At 37.6% G+C, this 26,636-nt stretch overlaps 1 protein-coding gene across 4 annotated transcripts in view; it reads right to left on the bottom strand.

The window, feature by feature from the left end:
* Nucleotides 1-26,636, bottom strand: part of TARBP1 (TAR (HIV-1) RNA binding protein 1) — an 81,290-nt gene that overhangs the window by 10,981 nt on the left and 43,673 nt on the right. For 3 of the 4 annotated variants that reach the window (XR_009550207.1, XM_060191976.1, XM_060191975.1), the window contains exons 21-24: nucleotides 24,103-24,213; nucleotides 19,529-19,678; nucleotides 17,729-17,815; nucleotides 3,549-3,745 (exon numbers count right to left, since the gene is read on the bottom strand). Coding sequence is in view for 3 of the 4 variants with exons in the window: in XM_060191976.1 (XP_060047959.1) it covers nucleotides 3,549-3,745; nucleotides 17,729-17,815; nucleotides 19,529-19,678; nucleotides 24,103-24,213 (545 nt within the window). In the remaining variant the exon portion in view is untranslated. The remainder of the gene's footprint in view (nucleotides 1-3,548; nucleotides 3,746-17,728; nucleotides 17,816-19,528; nucleotides 19,679-24,102; nucleotides 24,214-26,636) is intronic. The other variant, XM_060191977.1, reaches the window with a different exon arrangement.

Raw genomic sequence — 26,636 nt, 5'->3', positions numbered from 1 at the left:
CATGTAAATAATCATTTCCCTAATAAAACCATTTAAAATTCTTAATATTTGTTTTATTTATTTTTTTAAAGAACTGTGTTACTATTTGTGGCACCAGGGCTTTACACATTCATGATTCCAGTGCTCTTCATTCTATTTCAGAGAGAAACAATACACACTCCTCCCCCCAGCCCCTACCACCACCACCTTGACATTCTCATGTGATACCAGAACTTTAACCTGGGGACTCATACATGATAAGATGGTCATTCTAGTGTGTGAGCTACTTCCTGGTTGACCTCTGCCAATTTTATTTTATTTATTACTGGATAGAGACAGAGAGAAATTGAGAAAGTCAGGGGAGCGACAGAGAGACGCCTGCAGCAGTGCTTCACTACTCATGAAGCTTTCCCTCTGCAGGTGGGGACCGGGGGCTTGAACCTGTGACTTGTGCACTGTAACTTGTGTGCTTAACCTAGTGTGCCACCGCCTGGCCCCTATGTCTGCCAAATTTTAAAGGTAAAAGAAGTTAGTGACAAAAATGATACATGATTAAGTTTCAACTTAATTAATGATCAACCCAAGTTAAGAGGCAATTTCAAGGTATGTTCCTGACAAGATTACTCTCCTGCCATGGCCAATGTATCTTTCTTTCTAAAGTTTCAAACACTTTCTTAACTTCTTGCCATCAAGTAAGTGGCATGCCTCACATTTAATTGGGTTAAGAACTAGAAGGCATTGGATGAAAAAATCTTTCATATCCTATTACCTCTTTTTGTACCTGTCTTTCCCTTTTGGTTTTCAAGGGTCTCACTTCAAAGGATAAGACCCCAATATATACACTGATTTCCATCCCTTAAACTTTTTTTTTCAATTTTTTTACTAGTGATTTAATATTGAATTACAAAATTATAAGATAACAGGGGTATAATTCCACATCTTTCCCACCATCAGAGTTCTGTGACTCCATTCCTTCTATTGGAAACTGCATTAGTTCTCATTAGTCACAGTTGACTATTATTTCTATAACTATCTATATTTATATATATTTGCCTGTTTTTTCTATGACTATGCCTTTTCTTCCTAAGTCATGCCTACTACTTCAGAGTGTGTCCCCCCACGCCACCTTTTTTTTTTTCTCTCTCTCTCTTCTCTCTCCAGGTCCTGATGAAATTGGAGTTCATAGTCCTCTGGTCATCTTCCCCTAAAACTTACTCCTCTGGGAGTATAGTCCAAAATCCTTTATGGGGTGAAGAAGGTGGGAGTTCTGGCTTCTGTAATTGCTTCTCCACTGGACATGAGCATTGTTGGCAGGTTGTTCCACACCACCATCCTGTTTCTATCTTTCCTTAGTGAGCCATCCCTTAAAAATTGCTCTACTGGGAGTCAGGTGGTAGCGCAGCAGGTTAAGCGCAGGTGGTACAAAATGTGAGGACCGGTGTAAGGATCCTGGTTCGAGCCCCCGGCTCCCCATCTGCAGGGGAGTCACTTCACAAGTGGTGAAGCAGGTCTGCAGGTGTCTTTCTCTCCCCCTCTTTGTCTCCCCTCCTCTCTCCATTTCTCTCTGTCCTCTGCCCTATCCAACAACGACGACATCAATAGTTATAGCAATAAAACAACAAGGGCAACAAAAGGGAATAAATAAATAAATAAATATTTAAAAAATAATTGCTCTACTTCCCCTCTTCTGAATTATCTCCTCTTCTCCATGGTAGCATTTTTTCAGCCTATTCAAAAAGGCTTTATGTCTAATATTTAAAACCTAAACAAAACCTCATTAAAATGCGTAACAGAGGACTGAGATAGTCTGTAACACAATCATGTCACTGATGGAAAGGTTGGCAGCTATTCAAACCCATTTATGGAGTCAAGCATTGGTGCATCCAGCACAGCTCACATATTGCCAAGTGTGAAGTCCTAGATTCAAGTCTCTGGTCCCCACTTGCAGCAAGGAAGGTTCATGAGCAGTGAAGCAGTACTGCAGACAGGTCCCCCTTTCCTCTGTCTGTCTTGCCCTTCATCTGAGTTTCTCTCTGTCCTATCAGAAAAAAAATAATAAAGTAAAAAAATAATAATAATTGGAATAAATGGCACACCAGTGATAACCCTGGTGGAAAAATTGCTATGTCTAAATCTACTCTCATAAATAAGTTCAATTGCATATACATCAATTCTAAGAAACGACAAATATATATGCACTCACACACTAAAAAAAAAAAAATGAGGCCGGTGGTGGCACACCTGGTTGGGCATACATGTTACAGTGCACAAGGACCCAGGTTCGAGTACCCGGTCCCTACCTGCAGGAGGAAACCTTCATGAGTGGTGAAGCAGTGCTGCAGGTATCTCTCTCTGTCTCTCTCCCTGTCTATCACCCCCTTCCCTCTCAATTTCTGGCTGTGTCTATCCAATAAATAAATAAATAATTAAAATATATATATTTAAAAAATAAGACTTGGCAGAGATATTATCTGGGGCACAATGGATAAAGCATTGGACTCTCTAGCATGAGGTCTTGAGTTCAATCCCTGGCAACATATGTACCAGAGTGATGTCTGGTTCTTTCTCTCTCCTCCTATCCCTTCTCATTGAGTTAATAAAATATTTTTTTAATTCCCGTTATCAGGGATATAGCTAAAAAGTTAGTAAGTCTAGCATTTCTGAACTACTAATGTTAATGACCAAGAGAACCACATGAATCTTTGTGTAGGACTCACAGTCTTATTTGTACCATATAATTATTCAACAGTCAAGATAAATACCCTATATGTTATGCACTTCCCCATTTTCAGTATTTCAAATGCTTAACATACTATTTCCAGCCTTTTTCAATGTATTTATATAAATTAGTAATTTTTTTGAGTTTCTTAAAAAATTATGCTGATTTTGTATTTATTGGGTCTCCTAAATTTATAAAAGCCTCAGCATTACTAACTGGTAATAATCAGTGATAATAAAACAATAATGGCAACAATAACAGCACACTTTAAAGATGAAGTAAGTTCAGATTCCAGAAGAAATTTAAGCCTGCTTTTGTGTGGCAACTTAATGAGTGTGAAAGAACAGAATAGGCTTTACAAAATACTGGATATGGATCCCTTTCCCATTCCATCCACTGTAGCATTTAACTCAATACTGATTTTCTGTGTCAGTATTATATTCTAATTGAAGAACAGAGTTCTTTCACAAAGAAAAAAAGTGCCCAGTTTTAATTAATACAAGTGTGAGGTTAAGAGAATATCATGAATAGTTAAATCATACTGTTTTTCAGTAGTTTTTATTTTCTTTTGATAACAGAAGATGACAACACTTGGCTATATTGAAAAGAAACACCTAAAGGGTATAAAATATTATTTGTAAAATAAAAGATCAAGAATTTTAAAAGCAATGAAACAATAAGCAAAGTTGATAATTACTACTGTAGTTCTGTAGTTCAGTGTGCTGCTTAAGCCTTGCTTTATCCAGCATGAAGGAATAATGAAAAGCTAGTAATATGGGGACACAAAGTTCAATGCCTTCTGCATGTACTTTATTGGAGGAGGTAAATTAAAGAATACATATTTACTTACCCTGCTCCATGCATGCTTTCCACCTGATTAAGACTTGATTCAATAACAGAAGTTAAAGCATCAAATTCTTCAACATGTAATACTTTACAGATGCTCCAGATTTTCTTAAGAGCGACTAGTGCATACAGTCGAATACTAAAATTGTGATTAAAACACCATTGTAGTATAATAATAAGGGCTTGCTTCAGAATTGGTTTCTGAAAAGATTTTAAAAAAAGTTCTCATATGTAAATATGGACCATTTTATTTTTATTGTATTTACCACAAACAAGGCAAACAAATAATAAAAATGTTAGTTTCATTTCACCAGCTTTATATTTCTAAGAGAAATTAGGCACTCTGCCATTAACAATTTCCTCAAGAGACAGCATATTCTCAGGACCCAAGTTTGAGTCCCTGGTCCCCACCTGCAGAGGGAAAGCTCCACAAGGGATGAAGCAGTGTTGCAGGTGTCTGTATCTCTCCCTCTCTATCACCCCCTTCCCTCTTGATTTCTGGCTGTCTCTATCCAATGAATAAATAAAGATAATTTTAAAAATTTTAAAAGAGAAAAAACATATTATGTAGCCATTTGTTTTACATTTAGATCTGCAGTGTATCTTCCCCTACACCCCATACCTAGCTTTAAGTAGATACAGTAGTTCTATGTTGTCATTATAGAACCAAAGTGTTTTCACAACCATCTCTACCACTCCACTTTGTACAGCCAGTTGAATACACAAACATCATGCTCAAGGATTGTGTTCAAGTCCCGGGTCCCTACCTGCAAGGGGGAAGCTTCACAGGGAAGAAAATCTGCAAGTGACTCTTTTCTTTTCTCATCTCCCCCATCTCTCTCAATTTGGATTATTACAAAAGAAAGAGGGGGGATGGCAAAGAGTGATGGATTTGTCATACAGGCACCAAGCTCCAGCAATAAACTTGGTGGCAATTAATCTTAATCTTCCCATTGAATTCACATGCAAAAACAAAATGTAGCTAGTTAGGCAGAAATGATTTTAAAGAAACAAACTCTCAGTATGACCAAGTTTTCACTGCATCCACAAAACAAAAAAATCAGGTTATATTAGTACTTAAAATCCTTCAACATCTCTCCAGTACAGTTTAGATAAAGTCTAAATTCCTCATAAGCCACTTACTGTACAACATATGCCACTGTTTAGAAGGGGGATAACAGAACTTTAAAAAATTTTAATTTATTTGATCAAGTTCACAAACCAAGTAGGAGGTGAGGCTATGATGTGGTCCCAGGTCTGTCTGGCTCTAAGACTCATTCTCTCACACTGTGGTAACCTTTTTAAGTTTTACAAAGGCCCTTCATAAACTGGACCTGATTCCCTCTCCAATCACAAACTAGAGCCTCCATCTCCAACAAAACAATCTTATAACTGTGTCAAGCATCCTTTTATATTACTACTATTTCCTGGATTATAGGTCTCTGTGCTGAATAAGAAGTCTGCCCTGAAGATCACAAAGTCCCTTCTAGGTGCTCCCACAGCACCCTGCACTCCTTCTACAATAGGAGAAATCACATTTTGGTCTACATACCTCTCTCGATAGATCTACACCTTGTGTAGAAAAAGGGAAAACATAAAATAAAGCTTGGGACTGTTTTTTAGTGTATTGCACCATTGCAATGAACTCTTGGGAGGAAAGGGAAAGGCAGGATCTGGCCGGGGGTGGGAGTGGGGTTGTTGGGATCCTGGTGTTTGATGGTGGAAAAGGACCCAAGTTGAGGGTGAGAATGTTTTGCAGACACCTATCAGAAAGATGAGAAATAGTACTCGTGTCAACAACGATACTGTAAACCATGAATCCCCCCAACAAAATGGAAAAAACAAAAACAAAAACTACACCTTGCTTATTTCTTTATAGCCATGATCTAGAATTTGTGCTGAGTATCAGGGCAGGAGTAGATAGCATAATGGTTATGCAAAGAGACTCTCATGCTTGAGGCTTCAAAGCCCCAGGTTCAATCTCCTGAACCACCATAAGCTAGAGCTGAGCAGTGCTCTGGTAAAATAAATAAATAAATAAATAAATAAATAAATAAATAAAAGAATTGTGCTGAGTAAAAGCATTAAAAAAAAAAAAACGGGTCTGGGGAGACAGCATGATGGTTACGCAAAGAGACTTTCATGCCTGAGGCTCCAAGATCCCAGGTTCAATCCCCAGCACCACCATAAACCAGAGCTGAGCAATGCTCTATTGTCTCTCCCCCTCCTTCTATATCTCTCTCATTAAAACAAGTAAATAAATAAAGTATATTCTTTAATGATCATGCAAACAGACTTTCATGCCTGAGTCTCTGAGGTACCAGGTTCAATCCCCAGCACCATCTAAGCCAGAGCTGAGCAGTGCTATGGGGGTGGGGGGGATAGAGTAAATATAAATGAATGAATGGCAAAAAGCTTTGATCCCAAACTCTGACAGGTACAAAGAAGAAATAAGATGATTCTGATAAAAAGAAACCAACACTCACACATATAGCACTTTCATGTTATTTACTCTTGGCAACAATTCTGTAACACAGGTAGCATTACACCCCTTTCATATAATAGGAAAACTGAAGGAATATAAACTGAATGTCTTACCCCAGGTACAGGAACCATTTCCCTTTCAAACTGCTTACAGCCCTTTCACAACCTTAACACTCTGCCTATGCTTTGGTCAAGTCTCCAGTTTTGGTTTTTTTTTTAAAGTTATTTAACACTGATTTACAAAATTATGAGATAACAGGGATATAATTCCACACTGTTCTCACCACCAGAGTTCTGTGTTCTCATTCCCTCCATTGGAAACAGCAATAGTTCTCCCAAAGTCATAGACATAGGATGTCTATTATTTCTATAACTATCTATATATTTTTGCCTACTTTTTTCTATGGTCCTGCCTCCTTTTGCTTCCTAAGTCATGGTATGTTTTGTTTTTTTTTCCCTCTTGTTGCCCTTGGGAGACATCTGCAGCCCTAATCCACTGCTTATGAAGCTTCCCCACCGGAGGTGGAGACTGTGGGCTTGAACACGGGTCCTTGTACACTTAACCAGGTGTGCCATCACCTGGGCCCCCATACTCAATTAGTTAGAATGATGTCACTACTACAAATCATGATTAAGGAACAAGAGCTGTGTACTCCCATTAAGGACAGAATATGAACATAAATGATTTAGAGTTCTGAAAAACAAATTTGTTGCCTCTTTTTTTTTTTTTTTTTTACTTATTCACATTGAAGGATGTATTAAATTACTATTTTATTTTGTTGCTCAAATTGTTTCAGCTTTAGTCATTCGGAATTCTGTTAGTTGGTTTCTATAACTCTTACATGTGCACGTGTGGTGGAAGGGTGTAATTTCTCTACTTCTGATATAAGATACTTCCAACTTATTTTGACTGAATTTTTACTGAGGGGGGGAGAGAGGACTGACATCAGAATATCATTATCCACTTCAGGGTGGTGGTGTCAGGGATCAAATATAGGGCTTCAAAAACAGAAGGCACGCTCTCCTATTGAGTCACCTCCTAAGCCCTGTCTTTTAATCTCCACCTAACACTGTGTTCTCACATTTGTTCTGTTTAGTTCTAAATCCTGACTACTTAGTCCAAGTAAGCTAAGTAAAATGAAAGGCAACACTATAAAGTAAATATTAATTTACTTATGAAATAAATATCAGTAACATCATAAAGAACATGGGCATTTTAAATTATTTACTAAGAAGTATTTTTTTAATGCTTTTATTTATATACTTATTTTGGAAGCAGATTGAGAAGAAAGGGGGGCATAAAGATAAAGAGAGAGAGAGAGGGAAGGAGAGAGGAAGTCCCAGAGGGAGGGAAGGAGGGAGAGGGAGAGAGAGAGAGAGAGACCGACCTGCAGCACTGCGTATCACTCGTGAAACTTCCCCACTGTAGGTAGGGACTAGGAGCTTGAACCTAGGTCCTTGACCATGGTAATGCATGCACTCAACTGGGTACACCACAGCCTGGCCCCCTAAGAAGTCTTTAAGCAGGAAACAGTTATTAGATAACAATGGACTTTTTTTTTTTTTAAGACAGAAGCAGAGGCATAGAGTGAAAGAGACCACAGCACTAAAGATTCCTTCAATGCATAGGGGGCTAGGAGTGCTAGGTCACACATGTGGCAAAGTAGTACACTATCCAATTAAGCTACTTCACCATCTCAATAATGGACTGTATAAATTAGAAATGGAGAGATAACCAAGTAGATCAGTATCTCCATTTAGTTTCTTCCCTCAGAAGATAACTGAAATTGAGAATATTCTATCCTAAAGCTTATTTAAAAAGTAAAATGAGATGTAGCATATTGCATCTATAAAAAGGGCTTAATAGAAAAAAAATGCTGTTTATATCAAATCTTATCATGAACAGCTTATAAGGTGAATCTATTTTCAGAACTAATCTTGAGCTATTTCATCTACACTACGATAGATAGCAGTTTCTTGCCTATGATCCCCTTAACAGATTTTAAGCAACTCTCCTTGTTGCACGTTTTTAAAAGTAACATTTGTAGGGACCTTGCCTATCTTTTATTACTTTATTTATTTTTTTATATTTATTTCATTTATTTATTCTCTTTTGTTGCCCTTGTTGTTTTATTGTTGTAGTTATTATTGTTGTTGTCGTTGTTGGATAGGACAGAGAGAAATGGAGAGGGAGGGGAAGACAGAGAGGAGGAGAGAAAGACAGACACCTGCAGACCTGCTTCACCGCCTGTGAAGCGACTCCCCTGCAGGTGGAGAGCCGGGGTTCGAACCGGGATCTTTATGCCGGTCCTTGTGCTTTGCACCACCTGCGCTTAGCCTGCTGCACTACAGCCCGACTCCCATTACTTTATTTTTTTAAATATTTACTTATTTATTCCCTTTTGTTGCCCTTGTTTATTGTTGTAGTTATTATTGTTGTGTTATTGATGTCATTGTTGGATAGGACAGAGAGAAATGGAAAGGAGGGGAAGACAAGAGAGGGGGAGAGAAAGACAGACACCTGCAGACCTTCTTCACTGCTTGTGAAGTGACCCCCCTGCAGGTGGGAAGCTGAGGCTTGAACTGGGTTCCTTACGCCGGTCCTTGTGATTTGCAGCACCTGTGCTTAACCTGCTGTGCTACCGCCAGACTCCTTTATTACTATATTTTATTTAAAGTCTATTATGTCTGAAATGAGAATGACTGTTCCTGATTTTTTAGTGGTCCGTTAGCCTGTATGACAGTTTTCCATTCTTTCACTTTCAGTCTATATTTGTCCTGTTGGGGCAAGTGGGATTCTTGCAAGCAGCATATGGTTGGGTTGTGTTTTCTGATCCATCCTCATACTCTGTGCCTTTTAATGGGTGAATTTAAGCCAATGACATTTATTGATATTATGGAGTTAATGGATTGCATATATTGCAAAGCAGGCACACTATCCAGGTATATTATTTTGCCAGCCCAACCCACTCCACTTTTCATGATGTTTCCTCTGGTGCTGTCTATTGTGGTCTCCTGTGATAGGTACCAGGGTTCAAACCCCAGGTCTTGAGTGGTAAATAGATATTCTAGAGACTGAGCTATCATCTAGCCCCTAAAAAACTGTTAACAATTACACCAGTTATTTAAATATTTGATCACTGTTAAATAACTACTTTATTTAGTATGGGAAGTATGATTTTTACAATCTGAAGTACACACTTATTATTAAATTAAGAATAAAATGTACACAAGTGACAACAACTATCTTGTGATATTGCCCCCAATAAAGTAGTCTATTTAAAAAAATAACATCAAGGACTGCAGGATTAAAAATTCTAGTCCAGAAATATTACTCTGGGAGTCTGAATGGTTGGCCTCTGAAAGTGTCTAAACTGTCCTAATGGAACTTCTTTTCATAGGATGCTCTAACCCATTCCCAGTTTGTAAAAATAAGAAAATCCTAGAGAATATGAGGCTTCCCTTATAGCCAGAAGGATGGTCCTTTATCACTCCTCTTTGTTGGGTCACTTTGACTAGATTTAGTTCAGTTTATTTTAAAGTAAGTCAAGTAAAGTCAACAGTTCAGCTAATCAATAATGGAATTTTAAAGAAAAATGAAATAAATGTCTTTTGGAAAGAGAAAGAATACTATTATCATTGATACTGGCAAAAACAGTTCATTCTACATTTTTCCTTTTGTTGGTCAAATGATTTGTGTTCAATCCAAGCAATCGTTTTCTTTCAGTATATAAGTCTTTCACTTCTTTGGTCAACTGTATTCCTAGGTATTTGATTGATTTTGCTGAAACAGTAAATGGGAGTGATTTCTGGATGTCTTCTTCTTCAGATTTAGTGTTTGCATGAAGAAATGCCACTGATTTTTTGTACATTGATTTTGTAGCCTGATACCTTGCTATATTGCCTAATAACTTCCAGTAGTTTTCTGCTGGATTCTATAGGTTTTTCTATGTATACTAACATATCATCTGCAAATAGTGAGAGCTTGACTTCTTCCCTTCCAATCTGTATTCCTTTGATTCCCTTCTCTTGCCTGATTGCTAATGGCAAGAACTTCCAGTACTATGTTGAAGAGTAACGGTGACAGTGGACAGCCCTGTCTAGTCCCCGATCTGAGGAGGAATGCTTTCAGCTTCTGTCCATTGAGTATGATGTTGGCTGTAGATTTGCTATATATAGACTCCACTATCTTGAGGAATTTCCCATCTATTCCCATTTTTTGTAGAGTTTTGAGCATGAATGGGTGTTGGATTTTGTCAAAGGGTTTCTCTGCATCTATTGAGATAATCATGTAGTTTTTGGCTTTGCTTTTATTGATGTGGTGAATAACATTGATTGACTTACGGATGTTGAACCAGCCTTGCATTCCTGGGATGAATCCCACTTGGTCGTGATGAACAATTTTTTTGATATGTTGCTGTATCCGGTTGGCCAAGATCTTGTTTAATATTTTGGCATCTATGTTCATTAGAGATATTGGTGTGTAGTTTTCCTTTTTGTTCTGTCCCTATCAGCTTTTGGTATCAGGGTGATGTTGGCTTCATAGAAGGTGGAAGGGAGTATTCCTGTTTCTTCAATCTTATGGAAAAGCTTAAGAAGTATGGGTACTGTTTCCTGAAAGTTTTGTAGAATTCATTTGTGAAGACATATGGTCCAGGACTTTTGTTGTTCGGGAGATTCTTAATAACAGTTTCAATTTCTTTGTCTGTGATTGGTGCATTTAGATTTTGTAGTTCTTCTTGGTTCAGTTTTGGAAGGGCATATGCTTCTAGGAATTGTTCCATTTCTTCCAGATTCTCTAGCTTGGTGGCGTATAGTTCTTCATAGAAGTTTCGCAGGATTCTCTGGATTTCTGTGGTGTCAGTTGTGATATCTCCTCCATCGTTTACAATTCTATTAATTTGAGTCTTCTCTCTTTTTTGTTTGGTGAGTCTGGCTAGGGGTTTGTCAATTTTTATTAATCTTTCAAAGAACCAACATTTGGCTTCATTGATCTTTTGTATGGTTCTTTTATTTTCAATGTTGTTTATTTCTGCTCGAACTTTAGTGATTTCTGTCCTTCTGGATGCTTTAGGGTTCCTTTGTTCCTCTTCCTCTAAGTCCTTGAGGTATGCAGTAAGGTCGTTCATTTGAGCTTCTTCTTGGAGTTTAATATGTGATTGTATGGCTATTAAGTTTCCCTCTCAGTACTGCTTTAGCTGTGTCCCAAATATTTTGATAGGTTGTGTCTTCATTTTCATTTGTTTCCAGGAACATTTGAATTTCCTGCTTGAGTGAATCTCTGACCCAGTGGTTCTTAAGGAGCATGTTGTTTAGTTTCCAAATTCTGTGACTTTTAATAATTGTCTGTTTGTTGTTAAATGTTAGTTTTACTTTACTGTGGTCTGAGAAGATACTTGGGATGATTTCAATGTTCTTGAATTTATTGATGCTGTCTTTCTGGCCTAACATGTGGTCTATCCTTGAAGGACTCTGAAAATGTCCAAGAGGTCTAGTCTGTCAATCTCTTCATTCAATTCTCTTGTATCTTTGTTGATCTGTCTAAGTGTGAGAATGGGGTATTGAAGTTTCCCACTATTATTGTATTACTATTGATGTATTTTTGAAATTCTTTCAGTAAGTGCTTGATGTATGTAGATGGTCCCTCATTGGGTGCATAGATGTTAATGATTATTGTCTTCTTGGCTGATTTATCTTCTAATCATTTTGTAATGTCCTTGCCTATCTTTTATTACTTTATTTAATTTAAAATCTATCGTGTCTGAGATGAGAATGGCTGTTCCTGCCCTTTTCTGTGGTCCATTAGCCTGTATGATAGTTTTCCATCCTTTCACTTTAAGTCTGTGTTTATCTTGTTGTGACAGATGGGATTCTTGCAAGCAGCATATGGTTGGATTGTTTTCTGATCCATCCCCCAACTCTGTACCTTTTGATGGGTGAGTTTAAGCCATTGACATTTATTGATATTATGGATTTAATGTATTGTAGTGCCATTGTTCAAAAAAAAATTTTTTTTTGTTTGCTCTGATATATTGCCAGTATTATAGTGATGTTCTTGTTTATAAGAGGTCTTTTAGAACCTCTTTCAGGGCCGGTTTGGTGATGGTTGCCTCCTTTAACTGTTGTTTGTCTAAGGTTTTGATCCCTCCATCTAGTTTGAATGAAAGTCTAGCAGGATATATTTTCCTTGGTTGAAACCCTTTTTCATTCAGGGCTCGATAGATATCTTGCCATTCTCTTCTGGCTTTTAGAGTTTGAGTGGAGAAGTCTGCAGATAATCTTATGGGTTTTCCCTTGTATGTGACTTTTTGTTTCTCTCTTGCAGCCTGTAGGATCCTTTCTTTATCCTTACTTCTTCTCATTGTGACTATGATGTGTCTTGGTGTCTTCAGGTCTGGGTAATTCTGTTTGGTACTCTCTGGGCCTCTTGAATCTTGATGTCCTTTCTGTTATTCAGGTCTGGGAAGTTTTCTTCTATTATTTCCTCTAGAATGTTTGCTTCTCCTTCCTCTCTTTCTTCCTCTGGCAGGCCAACTATGCGAATGTTACTTCTTTTGAGATCATCCCATATGTCTCTGTTGTTGTTTTCAGTGTCTCTCAATCTCTTTTTGAGCTCTTTCACCTTTCTGAGTTTTCTCTAACTCATCTTCTGTCTGACTAATTCTGTTTTCTGCTTCTGTTAGTCTGCTTTCCCTTGCCTCAGCTTCTTTCTTCATTACAGCTACTTCAGCTTTCAGTTCTCTAATTGCCTCAAGATAATCAGTATTTTCCTTGGGGGTCTCAACTGTTGTTTCCCTAATACTGCCATTCCTTTCCTCCAATGTTGTTTCCCTAATACTGCCATTCCTTTCCTCCAATGTTGTTTTCATTTCTGTGATTAATAAGTTTATTATTGCTTGCATACTTTTCTTATCTATGGTTACTTCTGGCTGATTTGTAGTTTCTTCTGGGCTCTTGTCTTCATTCATTGGAGTAGCAGTTTTATTTGTTTTTGATCTACCCATTTTTTTGATTTATGTGTTTCTTTTTTTATGCTCTGTTGTTCCTCAGCTGTTGTGTATTGAGCACAAGCAACACTGTACTAAATACCTTTATGACAATTGCACTCACCAACCTCAGGAATTACAGTAGCAACTGAAGCAAGTATTGAAGCAGTTTAATCACTACCAGTTAGCCAAACAATTTCTCCAGCCTGTGAAAGAATAGTAACCAAATCCCAGTGAAGAAGAAAGAGAAAAGAAAGAAGGGATAGCAAGAATAGACAGTTATGCAAATCTACTATCCACTGTATATTCTAGGGGTAACAAGAGGGGAAAGGGAACTAGAGCAGAGATACACACAGAGAGTCCACTCTGAGTCAGATTTCTTCCCCAAAATAATTCACAAATTCAGAAAGGCAAAGAAGAAGAAAGAAGTGTATGACAAGATATAAAAAAAAAAGAAAAAGAAAAAAGAGACAAGTGAGAGAAAAGGGAAAAGATAAGAAAAAGAGCTGTAATTAAAGAGATTAAAGAGCAGTGAAAGGAAAGGTTTTTTTTGATTACTTTATTTTTAATTTAATTTAATTTAATTTTTTTTAATTAGCTAGGAGAAGGAGGGAGGGGAGAGTCTGTAGAGGAGGTAGGAGTAAGGAGAGAAGTTCCTCCCACAATAGATAAGATGCCCACTACCCTAGCAATGAAAGATACCCTAAGAGTTAATTCTGATTAACCTAAAGGGGGGGAAGATATATGCCTTTATATAATATTAATAATAAAATAGAGCAGGGTAAAAAAAAACCCTGTCCCAGATTACTTCAAACCTCGTGATCAGAGGCAGCTAATTGTTAAGAATGAGGGAAAAAAAAGAACCTCAGGACTAGACAAGGATAGCTGAAATAGACAGTTATGCACATCTACTATCCACTGTATATTCTAGGGGTGGCTAAAGGAGGAAGGGAAGTTGAGCAGAGACACTCACAGTGGGAGTCCACACTGAGTCAGAATTCTTCCCCAAAATAATTCCCAAATGTGTATCAGTGAATTCAAAAAAGCACACTGTTTGGGGGCTGGGGCCTGTGGCTTTGGAAGCTGTAGGATTAAGGAAGAAAGGATGACAAGAATGAGAAAAAGAATAAAAAAAGAAAGAGAGAGAAAAGAAAAAGATAAGAAAAAGAACAGTCATAAAAGAGCGGTGAAAGGAAAGTTTATTTATTTATTTTTAATTATTTAATTAGCTATGTGGGGTGAGGTGGGGGGGTTGGCTACTTAGAAAGAAAAAAGGCCAGAGGTTTCAGAAGGGTATAGACTTAGAATGAATGATACTCCCTGGTGGGACAGGAATTTGGTAAAGACAGAAGCTCAGCAGGGGAGACTGCTAGGAGCTGGTCCCCAGGGACTGGTTATGGGGGGGGAGGCAGTGTGCTTAATAATTAAAAGGAAAAAATTTTTTTCCCTTTTTTTCTACTCTATTTCTTAACCCAAATTAAGTTATAGTCACCTCCTTGGTTTCACTGCTAGGACCCCTTATTGACTGGCCTACTAAAGGCAGAAAATCCTACCGTTTCCAGAAGATGTGGTCAGAGCTCAAGCCACTAACAGCTTCTCAGTCCGCCATCTTCCAGGAACCCCCCAGCAATCGTTTTCTTAAGTCACTCATTTAGCAGTTGAGTTATGGATGCAGAATATTTAGAAACAACCCAGACAGCCACAGTGTCTTTGGTAAGAGGCATACTGAAGGAAAGCCAATAGAGGGCACTGGCTCTTTGTGATAACTTTGGAAGCCCAGGAAAAGCCTTACAGAGTTAAGCAGAAAAAAAAACCACAAAGATGAACACAGCCTTTCAAAAGTCTTACTAGTTCTGTTAGAGGTAAGATGAAATTTAAATAAATAAAAATACAAAAATTCATCAGCTGTAAATTTAGATATGATGTCTAAGGAAAGAAAGTTTCCACTACTGGCTGTTTATCAGTTACACAGAATTTACTCAGCCTAATGTGTACACAATTTTTCTATTTCTAATGTATTTCAACTTGCCTGTACATGATAGTAAAGCACTTACTGAGGCCAGACAGTGGCACACCTGGTTAAGTGCACACATTATAGTGCACAAGGATGTAAGTTCATGGCTCTTTTCCCCACCTGCAGAGGGAAAGCTTCATGAGTGCTGAAGCAGGGCTACAGGTGTCTCTGTCTCTCTTCCTCTCTACCTCCCTCTCCCCACTCAATTTCTGTCTCTACCCAATAATAAATAGCACTTATTAAACATCAAGTATTTGAATGAATGACTTTTTTATAATTCAAATTACATAAGACAATTGTAATAAAAGAAGTGCTAATTATATATGTATAAAAAGAATAGTACTGCTCAATTCTCAGCACCACCATAAACCAGAGCTGAGCAGTGCTCTGGACTCTTTGTCTCTGTATCTCTCTCTCCCTCTCGTTAAAATAAAATTTAAAAATAGTACTGTAAAAGATTGTGCATTCATAGATGAGTATGGGATGATCCCACTCATCAACAGAAGCTGACTAAGAAGATCTGAAAGGGAAACTAAAAGCAGGACCTGATCAAATTGTAAGTAGGGCACCAAAGTAAAAACCCAGTGGTGAGGGGTAGACATGTAGCTTCCTGGGCCAGTGGGGGGTGGGAGTGGGCGGGAGGGATGGGTCACAGTCCTTTGGTGGTGGGAATGGTGTTTATGTACACTCCTAGCAAAATGTAGACATATAAATCAGTAGTTAATTAATAAGAGAGGGGGAAATCAATTGTATGTCTCAAAGTTTCTCAAAAGACAAACTGAATCTTTTTAATATATAGGCTATGTATTTGATATGCAGACTCTCTCAAAAGCCTAGACCAAATAGATTAGAAGCATCCAATAGCACAGCTATATACAAGATACTGGATACTGTACAGCAAACCATAACAAAAGGACTTTTCAAAGTTAACCCAATTAACAAATAATGTGATGATAATATTAACTATCGATTGTCTTTTTGAACTCTAAGACAGCAGGAACCTCACATCTTCACTATAGAGCCCCTACTTCCCCCAGTCCTGGAACCCTTGGATAGGGCCCACTTTCCCGTATGCATCTCCCAATCCAAACCAAATAATATTGCATCCGCCGATCACAACCTAACCAAAGCAACGATTGCCACCTCAACATGCTTCACCTCAGGCTGTATCCAGAGACTTCACGTGTGGAATGACAACCCTTCAGCTTCATTACTCGGGTGAGACCTTTCCTTTTATAGTACACTCTAATTTCATCTCAGGTAGTTCACTTTCTAACAAAGTCCCATAACCTAGATATACACCAGTTTCTGTGAGAGAGAGCTTATATGCACACGTATCCATAAACTACTGCAAAATATATACCTGAAAGCAGAAGTACACTAGAGTTTGCAGTGAGTACCTCCCTAACACTTCCTCTCCACTATTCCAAGCTTGGGATCCATGATTGCTCAACAAATTGTTTGGCTTCATATGTTAACTCTCTTTTCAATTACCAGGTTCCAGATGCCACCAGGATGCTGGCTAGGCTTCCCTGGATTGAAGACCCCACCAATGTGTCCTGGAGCTCAGCTTCCCCAGAGACACACCTTACTAGGGAAAGAGAGAGGCAGACTGGGAGTATGGACCGACCAGTCAACGTCCATGTTCAGTGGGGAAGCAATTACAGAAGCCAGACCTTCTACCTTCTGCAACCCTCAACGACCCTGGGTCCATGCTCCCAGAGGGCTAGAGAATGGGAAAGCTATCATGGGAGGGGGTGGGTTATGGGGATTGGGTGGTGGGAATTGTGTGGAGTTGTACCCCTCCTACCTTATGTTTTTGTTCATTAATCCTTTCTTAAATAAAAAATTTAAAAAAAAAAAGATTGTGCATTCATTTGTCTATAGACTCAGTATGTACTCTGACATAATAGCTCATTGTGTATGTGTGCAAGCAGACAATACCTAACTGCATTGTGTCTGTGTATGTACGTGCATTAGCAAAGCAGTGACATAGAACATGAGATACAACAAAAACTGCAAAGGATATTCAGCATTAAGATATATAAATGATGGAGTCGGACTGTAGCGCAGCGGGTTAAGCGCAGGTGGTGCAAAGCACAAGGACCAGTGTAAGGATCCCGGTTCGAGCCCTGGCTCCCCACCTGCAGGGGACTCTCTTCACAAGCGGTGAAGCAGGTCTGCAGGTGTCTATCTTTCTCTCCCCCTCTGTCTTCCCCTCCTCTCTCCATTTCTCTGTTCTATCCAACAATGACGACAACAACAATAATAATAACCACAACAATAAAAAACAAGGGCAACAAAAGGGAATAAATAAAATTTTTTTTAAAAAGATATATAAATGTATGGGGCCAGGCAGTAGCACAGCAGGTTAAGTGCACATTGTGTGAAGCACAAGGACTAGCTCAAGGATCCTGGTTGAAGCCTCCAGCTCCCCACCTACAGGGGGGTCACTTCATAAGCGGTGTAGCAATTCTGCAGGTGTCTTTCTCTCCCCGTCTTGCCCTCCTCTCTCGATTTCTCTCTGTCCTATTTAACAACAATGGCAGCAATAACAACAACAAAAACAACAATAAACAACAAGGAAAAAAATAGTCTCCAGGAGCAGTGGATTTGTAGTCTAAGCACTGAGCCCCAGCAATAGCCCTGGAGACACACACACACAAATTTAAGATCCTCTCACATGCAACTTAAACCCACCTTTTCTGGAATATTTTCAGTAATGATGTCCGTATGTGACAAAACTGACAAAAATGTACAAATGCTTGTTTTAAAGCTTTCTTCACTCTGAAAATAAATCAGATAAGCAAAATAACTATTCAAGACTAGATTGAATCTGTGAGCATTGTGAAGCAGCCTCTTTTCTGAGGCAGGTAGGGGCTGGGTAGGAATATGGGATTAAAAGGAAAGAAGTCAAAATATGGTACTAATCATACTGTAAAATAGGTGGAAGAGTCAAATTTCCTTCAGACAAGGTTAGGTCTTAAGAGTGTGTGTGTGTGGGGGGGAATTGGGTGCAGCAGGTTAAGCGCACATGGCAGTGTAAGGATCCTGGTTCAAACCCCCAGCTCCCCACCTGCAGGAGAGTTGCTTCACTGGCGGTGAAGCAAGTCTGCAGGTGTCTGTCTTTCTCTCCCCCTCTCTGTCTTCCCCTCCTCTCTCCATTTCTCTCTGTCCTATCTAACAACAACAACAGCAATAACTACAACAACAATAAAAACAAGGGCAACAAAAGGGAAAATAAATAAATAAATAAATTTTAAAAAGAAGGGTGGGTAGGCACGAAGGAGAAAAGAAGGTAAAAAAGTAAGTAAGATGAACAAAGGAACAAGGTATATGGAAGGCAAAGGCAAACTAGATGTGAAGAAAACAGCGTAGACTGGGAATAACAAGAGTTTAAGACTAAAACCTTAATGTGAAATTTTGCAGATAACTTTTAAAAGTCATGATGAGTATTAAACTGGAATTTAGAAACCCTAATAATAGTAATTTGAAATAACACATTGCTGTAGTGGCAATAAACTGACAGATGCTAGATTAGAAAGGACATTGCAGTTCATAAACTGTTCCAAAAGGCAAATCAAATGATGAATTCTTTTATTAAACTATCAGTTAGTTAATTTCTTCCATGTGCTAGGTACTGTGTCAGAAAGAGGAAAACAAACATAAATAAGGCCCTTCACTTCATGAAACATAGAATATACAGAGACAATCAAATGAGATAGTGAAATAAAATTCCAATTATAATAACCACTATGCCACCCATAATAGAAGAAAGGAAATATATTAACTTTTTAGAGTATGTGTGTTACAAAACACCAGGTTTGAGTCCTGAGAACATCAAGGATAGCACAGGGAGAGAAGCACAGATGGTGGAGCAGGGCATTGACATCCCTCCTCTCTTTCTCTAACTTTTTTTCCCTTCATCTCTTCAGGTATATAAAAGAAAAGAAAAAAATGGGCAGGGAGGTCACTCAGCAGTATGGCACTATGAGGTCTCTGTTCGTCTCTCAACACTGCATTAAAAGAAACTGAAGAAGAGTTAAGGGTGTGGATGATACAGATAAAATATAAATACTAATAGACTGACATTTGTTGTTATTTGAGTGTTAGAGGTTCCTCTTCTTAGTGAGCAAGCATTAGAGTCTACCCTGTGTTCTATTATTTTCTCTATTTCATTAGAAGCAAAGGAATGTTCAACTAGGAACTAGTCACAGAAAAATGGGGGGGGGTGAACTGGGGAGAAGGTATTGCTTAAGGATGCTATCCCTTTTTCAATAATAAAAGCTCTCTCAGTTTCATTTTGTTGAAACAGGTTAAGTACTCAAAAACAAGTTAAATGTTAAAATTTTTGTGTCATAAATACAGAAATTACTGTCAACATTTGAGGAACAAAGAAATTTATCATCAAAAATCAACTATTACAAATGAACTAAATCTCTCAACTTGCCCATATCTTTCCTTAATTAAAGAAAAAAAAAAGACATTTATTTTACTTACATATGAAAAACAATCCCAGAACTTTGGAAGAAACTGAGGGAACTTATGAAGAATCAATATAATAATCCATTCTATATAATATTTTATAGATGCCTGATTGTTTGTGAAACCAGCCTGAAAAATCTTGTCAATAATTCTAGTCAGGAAATTCTGAGGAAAAGAAGTTCACAAATTTAATAGTCACGGTAGTAAATGATTTTTAAAAATTAATTTTGTTGATGAAATAGACATGTAACATTGTGTAAATTTAATGTTAATTTGATACATTCATTTAACATATTGTGATGATTGTAAAAACATTAGGTAGTACTTCTATCACACTGCATAATTATCACTTATTTTCTGTGGAAACAAGATACTGTCTCTTAGCAACTGTGGAATGGTTATTAATTTTGATGAAAACTAGTTATACAAAATTTAAGGAGTTGGGAGACAGTTTACCAGGTAGAGCATGAACAACCATACACAAAGACCTAGGTTTGAACCCTCAGTTACTGCATGAGAGCATCTACACAAGGGAAGCTTCATGACCAGTAGGATAATGTTGTTTCTCTCCCCGTCTCTTTCTCCCTCTCTATACCTCACACTCTATCTGAAGGAAAAAAGGAGACAGTAAACTGGGAATAGAAGTAAAAACATGGCAGTCGGGCAGCAGCGCTAGGACCAGCTTAAGAATCCTGGTTCCAGCCCTCAGCTCCCCACCTACAGGGGAGTTACTTCACAAGCGATGAAGCAGGTCTGCAGGTGTCTGTCTTTCTCTCCCCCTCTCTATCTCCCCCTCTTCTCTCCATTTCTCTCTGTACTACCCAACAACGACATCAGTAACAACAACAATAATAACTACAACAATAAAACTGGGCAACAAAAGGAAATAAATATTTTTTAAAATTAAAAAAAAATAATAAATTTAAAAAAGAAGTAAAAACATACAGGAAGTCCCAACAAAAAACTCTAGCAGGGAAAAAAAAAAAAAAAAAAAAAACTTCAGTTTTATTAAAGTATTGAATCTGTAACTCTCCTAACAACAATTCTTTAAAAAAAATTATTGGAAAGATTGTGGTGTTTTTAACACCTTGCATTTTACTTGCCTATCAGCCCTACAAAAAGTTCTCATTGTCTGCATTTTAAAAGGAAAAGATTCAAAAAAAAATTAAATGACTTTTCATAGCCCAAAACACAGTAAATGGCAGATTTCATATTAAAATCAAGATCTGCTAATATGCCATTGACTTAAACAAGGATGACAAATGCCAAAAAGAATAGGAGGCAAATATAAGTCAAGAGAAACAGGCCTCTTATTTCTCTGTTGTCTTTTTTAACTACGATTCTTCCTCTCTGCCTCCCCAATTCTGGCTACAGTCCTGAGCTCCAAAAGCATTGCCCCAAACTGCACTTATGTCTAGGTAAACAAACAAATCTATATAGCAGGTGATATATATATATAAGCACATAAAAAGTGCACTGCATGCATTTCTTTTTTAAATTATATTTATTTACTCCCTTTTGTTGCCCTTGTTTTATTGTTGTAGTTATTATTATTGTTGTCACTCTTGGATAGGACAGAGAGAAGTGGAGAGAGGAGGGGAAGACAGAGGGGGGAGAGAAAGACAGACACCTGCAGACCTGCTTCATCACTTGTGAAGCAACTCCCCTGCAGGTGGGGAGCCGGGGGCTCAAACCAGGATCCTTATGCGGGCCCTTGCGCTTTGCACCACGTGCGCTTAACCTCCCAACTCCCTTCATGTATTTCTTTATTCGAAAGGAGATTCCATATTAATTAAGAATTCCTTACTGGTAGAGAAAAAAAAAGGAATAGAAATGCAGCTTTTAAGTTCTGAAGCAGTGTTAACAAGTAGAGTAGGAATTCAAGTCAGACTTGGTTTTGTAGTACATCTCCACTTCTTACTAGCTATGCTACTTAGGCAGGCCCCCTTACATGTGTAAGACAGGGATATTTATGGCCAGCTCTGGAAGACTGTTATGAAGATTAAACAACATCAAAAGATATAACAATTAAATTCTCAGCAAAGGATGCTCCAAAATATGTTGTTTTTCCTTCTTTACAGGACCTGCCTGCTCTGACATTTGCCCCATCTTCCCTTAATATCTTATTCCTAGAGGTGGGGAGGGTGAGACTAATTCAAGGAGGGAGGGATATTATCAATAATCAAGTGAAACACTTCTAAAATATTTTAGATATAATTTATGTTTAATAAATAATATATATATACCTTTAAAAATATTTTATTTTATATTATGTTAACAAGGGAGAGGGGGGAAGAGAGAGAAACAGAGAGTAAGAAAGAACAACCTGTTAATGCTTGTGTCTAGTAGAGAAGCAATCAAAGAAACCAGACCTCCCACCTTCTACACCACATAAAAATCTTTGGTTCCTATTCCCAGAGGAATAAAGACTAGGGACCCTTCCAATAGAGAGAAGGGTATATGGAACTCTGGTGGTGGGAATTCTATGGAACTGTACCCCTCTTATTCTACAATCTTGTTGATCATTATGCAATTGCTAATAAAGTAAAATTTTAAAAAGGAAGGAAGGGAGGGAGGGAGGGAGGGAAGAAGGAAGGAAGGAAGGAAGGAAGGAAGGAAGGAAGGAAGGAAGGAAGGAAGGAAGGAAGGAAAGAAGGAAGGAAGGAAGGATGGGAGGGAGGAAGAAACAGTGAGCAGAGCACTGTTCAGCTCTGGCTTATGGTAGTTAGTGCTGGGAACTGAACCTAGGACCTCAGAGCCTCAGATCTGAAAAGTCTTTTGCATAACCATTATGCTGTCTCCCCAGCCCAGTATTTTAAAAATCAAATATTATCAGCTCAATAATGTAAATCAGCAGTCCCCATCACATAGCTAACAGTATTCCTCCCCAGAAAGAACTCCTTTAGCTATTTCTTTTTACATTTAACCAAACATTAAGCTAAGTACATTTAAATATTTAGTCACTGGATATTTATTACCTATATTTTAAAAATTATATTATACAAAAGTAAGTTTTTTTAAATTATCTCTTAAGGCTAGAAGATAGCTTATCTAGCAGAGCTCAGACCTTACCATGCATGATGCTTGAGTCCCAGCATCACATGGGAGGACCATGTCACCAGGGAAAAGCTCTATGAATGATGAAGCAGTGCTGAGTATCTATCTGAAATCTAAGAAGAGTGAAAAGAAAAGCCTAGAAAGAATAGATTCTCACATGTATGAGACTGCAGTGCCACAAAAAGGAGATAAAATGTAATTTCCATACAACATTTAGGAGGCTAAAGAGGGCTGATGGTAGGAAACTTCAAAGATCCAAAGGAGTTTTTCAGCATTCAAAAATGCTTAAAAATTACATAAAAGTGCTAGGAAGATAACATAATGGTTATGTAAAAACCTTTCATGCCTGAGCCTCCAAAGGTCCCAGGTTCAATCCCCAGCACCACCATAAGCCAGAGCTGAGCAGTGCTAAGGTATAAGGAAGAAAAAAAAAAGTTGCTTCTGTGATCACCTATGCAATACAAATTTAAAATTGCATGAACTAGGCCACTGCCTCCTCCTCCTTGTCTTCCTCCTCTTTCTTTATAAATCAGAGCACTACTTAGTTCTGGCTTATGGTAATGCTGGAAATTGAACCCAGGACATTGGTGATTGAAGCATAAGAACCTGCTTCTGCTACAGATGGCACTACCTCCCTGGCCTGATAATTTATTTTCTTAATAGGAACAGTAAGCACAGATAATTAGAGAAATAAGACAAAGAGTATAATCACTTATTCTTTGCTTCCTTAAGGAAAAGAAAAGGCTACTCTCGGGCAAAAAGACTGTTGAAAGAGACAGAAAACTTGGCCTTTATTTTTCTGGTTTATATGGCCACAGTACTTTTAAAAGCAAGAGCAAGAAAATCAGTGATGTGGAAAGACAGTCCTATGCTAAATTGTACAGTCTGCAGTCTCTAAATACACAGAAAATTTCAAACCACAGCACTCCAAGTTTATTTAACTGTGGAAAATTAAGAGTTAAAGTTATTTACATGTTCTGATCAAATAACATTTGCAACTTTAAATGGTTAAAATACATTAAAATACTGAAGGAAAAATATTAAATGGGGCCATGTAAATCAATTTATATTCACTTCTATAATAACTAAACACCTAGGCACTTTCTTACTTATAAAAACTCTGGGGAGTAGAGCGGTAGCGCAGTGGGTTAAGCGCACGTGGTGCAAAGTGCAAGGACAGGCATAAGGATCCTGGTTTGAGTCCCTGGCTCCCCACCTGCAGGGGAGTTGCTTCACAGGTGGTGAAGCAGGTCTACAGGTGTCTGTCTTTCTCTCCTCCCTCTCTGTCTTCCCTTCCTCTCTCCATTTCTCTCTATTCTATCCAGCAATGACGACATCAATAACAACAATAATAATTAAAATAAAACAACAAGGGCGACAAAAAGAATATTAAAAAAAAAACTCTAAATTGCTTTAGTTTTAAGAACACAAACAAGCAAATCATTTTATCAAATTCAAAACAGCGTAAGATAGTTTCTACTTAACAGTTCACTCATGTGGGGGAAAAATGCTTAGAGGTATAAATATCATACCTGATCGAATCTGGGAAAGAGTACTAGCAGAGTCTGCCATATTCGGTTTTTCACTCTGTGTTGCTGAGAATTTACATAGTATCGAGTTCTAGACTTGGACACCAATTCATCCTAGGGTGGGAGGGGGGAGTCAATATTAAATTACAAACTGAATTTATGATTAGTGAAAATGGAATCAATGATGACTTCAATTTTAAGAAGTTTAAACTGTGCATGGTGTTTATTAAACCCCAAAAGGCAGAAAGAAGATGAAGAAATATACTTTCTGTAATACCCTTTACAGTTTCCTTAAGAAAAATTTAGTTGCTCTTGTTTAACTTTTACTTGCTTTTAAAATTAGAAAAGGAACAATGTAACTACTTAGTACAAAGAACATTTAGAAATACATTTCCAAATTTCTTTGTGTCCAGTGAAGGGGGAAATACAAATAGAATCATAGGAGTGAGATGACATTGAGATATTGCTATTACAGTGTACTCACTGATACAGAAATTTCTCATGTTATGTCTCTTTGTCTTATTTAAGTTGGAAATGTTGTCTGTAATTCACAGAAATATCACAGAGACAACAGCACCACAGAAATAGACACTTCAATGCCACGAGATACAGTAAAATAGCACAGAGTCTGTCTACATTAGCAGCTTTCCTTTACTTGTACTTATCTATGCTGTCTAAATCCAGCCAACTGTTATATTTACTTTTGTTCTATTAAGTACTAGTCCTCTAGTTGCTAAGTTAACATTATACTTTCAAATGTGTTCAAAATAAAAAATACATCATCCACCATCTCCAAATCCATTTGCATTTAGCATATAGTACTAATCACCACTCTAAATTATCTTTTTCTTCCACAATCTCATTTTATGTGTTTGATTATATATAAACTGATATGAGCTAACAAACATTTTAGTTACTCCTGATAATGATTACAATTTCATTATTTCCAGGGCCAGATGGTGATGAATCTGGTAGAGTGCATATTACAACGTGCAAGGACCAGGGTTCAAGCCCCAGGTCAACAGCAGCAGGTCATGAGTGATGAATCAGTACTGCAGGCATACTCTTGCCTTCTATCTCCCCCCTTCCTCTCAACTGTTGTCTCTATCCAATAAACAAATAAAGTCTTAAACTTGAAGAAATGTACCATTATTTCCTCCTCTAATATTGTCACTTCTTTGGGAAGGCTTTCTTTTGATACAGGTATTTTTAGATTTTTATATACTGCTCAGTGTCAATGCAGCTACAAATAGAATCTCTAAGGGCAGTGGTCCAGGAGGTGGCGCAGTGATAAAGCTTTGGACTCTCAAGCATTAGGTCCCAAGTTTGATCCTTGGCAGCACATGTGCCAGAGTGCTGTCTGGTTCTTTCTCTCTCCTCCTGTCTTTCTCACAAACAAATAAAATCTTTTTTTAAAAAAAAGAATTTCTAGGGCAAATCAAAAATATATATCCAGTATAAGGGTTTTTGATCCAATAAACATATCACCAGAAGCTCACTTGAATGTATCAAAATTCCTTTCCAGTGTAAAACCTGTCAATTTACCTGTTCTACTCAACTTGCTTTTTAATTCACAATGATCTTTCTTTTTCTCTACTAGTCTATCAGCCCTCTCAGGTTTTATGTACCTCCCAACCAAATGAACTCCAAGAATAATATCTACAATACTTTCAAGTTTTTTGCTTGTTTGTCTTTAATTTAACCTCAACTCTACATACATATCAACACCATGGTCTTGATTTCTTATCTTTCAAGTTGTCAGAAACTGCTAAAAGAAATAATAATAATAGTAAATGTCACCTGCCCCAACTATCTTCATAGGAAATATGTTTAGTAGTTTTAACTGGGCACTCATCCATGCTAGACCAGTAATGCTCAAACTACAGTTTCAGAATCACTGTGAGAACTTATAAATCTGACTGCTGGAAACCATCCCTATAGTTTCTGGTAAGAGAAACTATATTTCTAAAGAATCTAGTTTTCTGAGTCCCTTGGTAATACTAATGCTTCTGCTCCAGAGAAGACATTTAAATTATTGTCCTAAACAATAATTTTGCTTTTTTTAATTCTCTTCCCATTCCAATTTCCATAACGAGAATTTAGTATCTTTACTGCCTTCTTTCAGGACCTTAACCCAATGTATCCTCTTACTTTGAACATATAACCTTTCTTCTAATTTCAACAATGTTGCTTCAGCCTTACAAACAACTTTGTCTTAAGCCATGTCTACTTTCTTGTATTAATGGAATTTCCTTATGTTTATTTCACGTATTTATCGAATTCATTGTGGAAAACTACAATTTGTGTCCTTAACTGCACATTTACTTTACTAGTTTTTCAATGTAATATTCTTTCAACGTAATATTAACTTAAACATAATTTCATACTTAAAACAATCAATTATTGTTTGTCTTGTTGAGTTAGGTGGGCTTCCTGTAGACAGCATATTGTTGGGTTGTATTTTCTGAAGAATGAAACTGAACCACTGTATTTCACCAAATACAAAAGTAAATTCCAAGTGGATCAAGGACTTGGAT

This window comes from Erinaceus europaeus, chromosome 6, assembly GCF_950295315.1.
Source record: "Erinaceus europaeus chromosome 6, mEriEur2.1, whole genome shotgun sequence".
Classification (NCBI taxonomy): domain Eukaryota; kingdom Metazoa; phylum Chordata; class Mammalia; order Eulipotyphla; family Erinaceidae; genus Erinaceus; species Erinaceus europaeus.
Note: the sequence above shows the minus strand (reverse complement) of the source record. Positions and strands in the feature narration are given on the sequence as shown.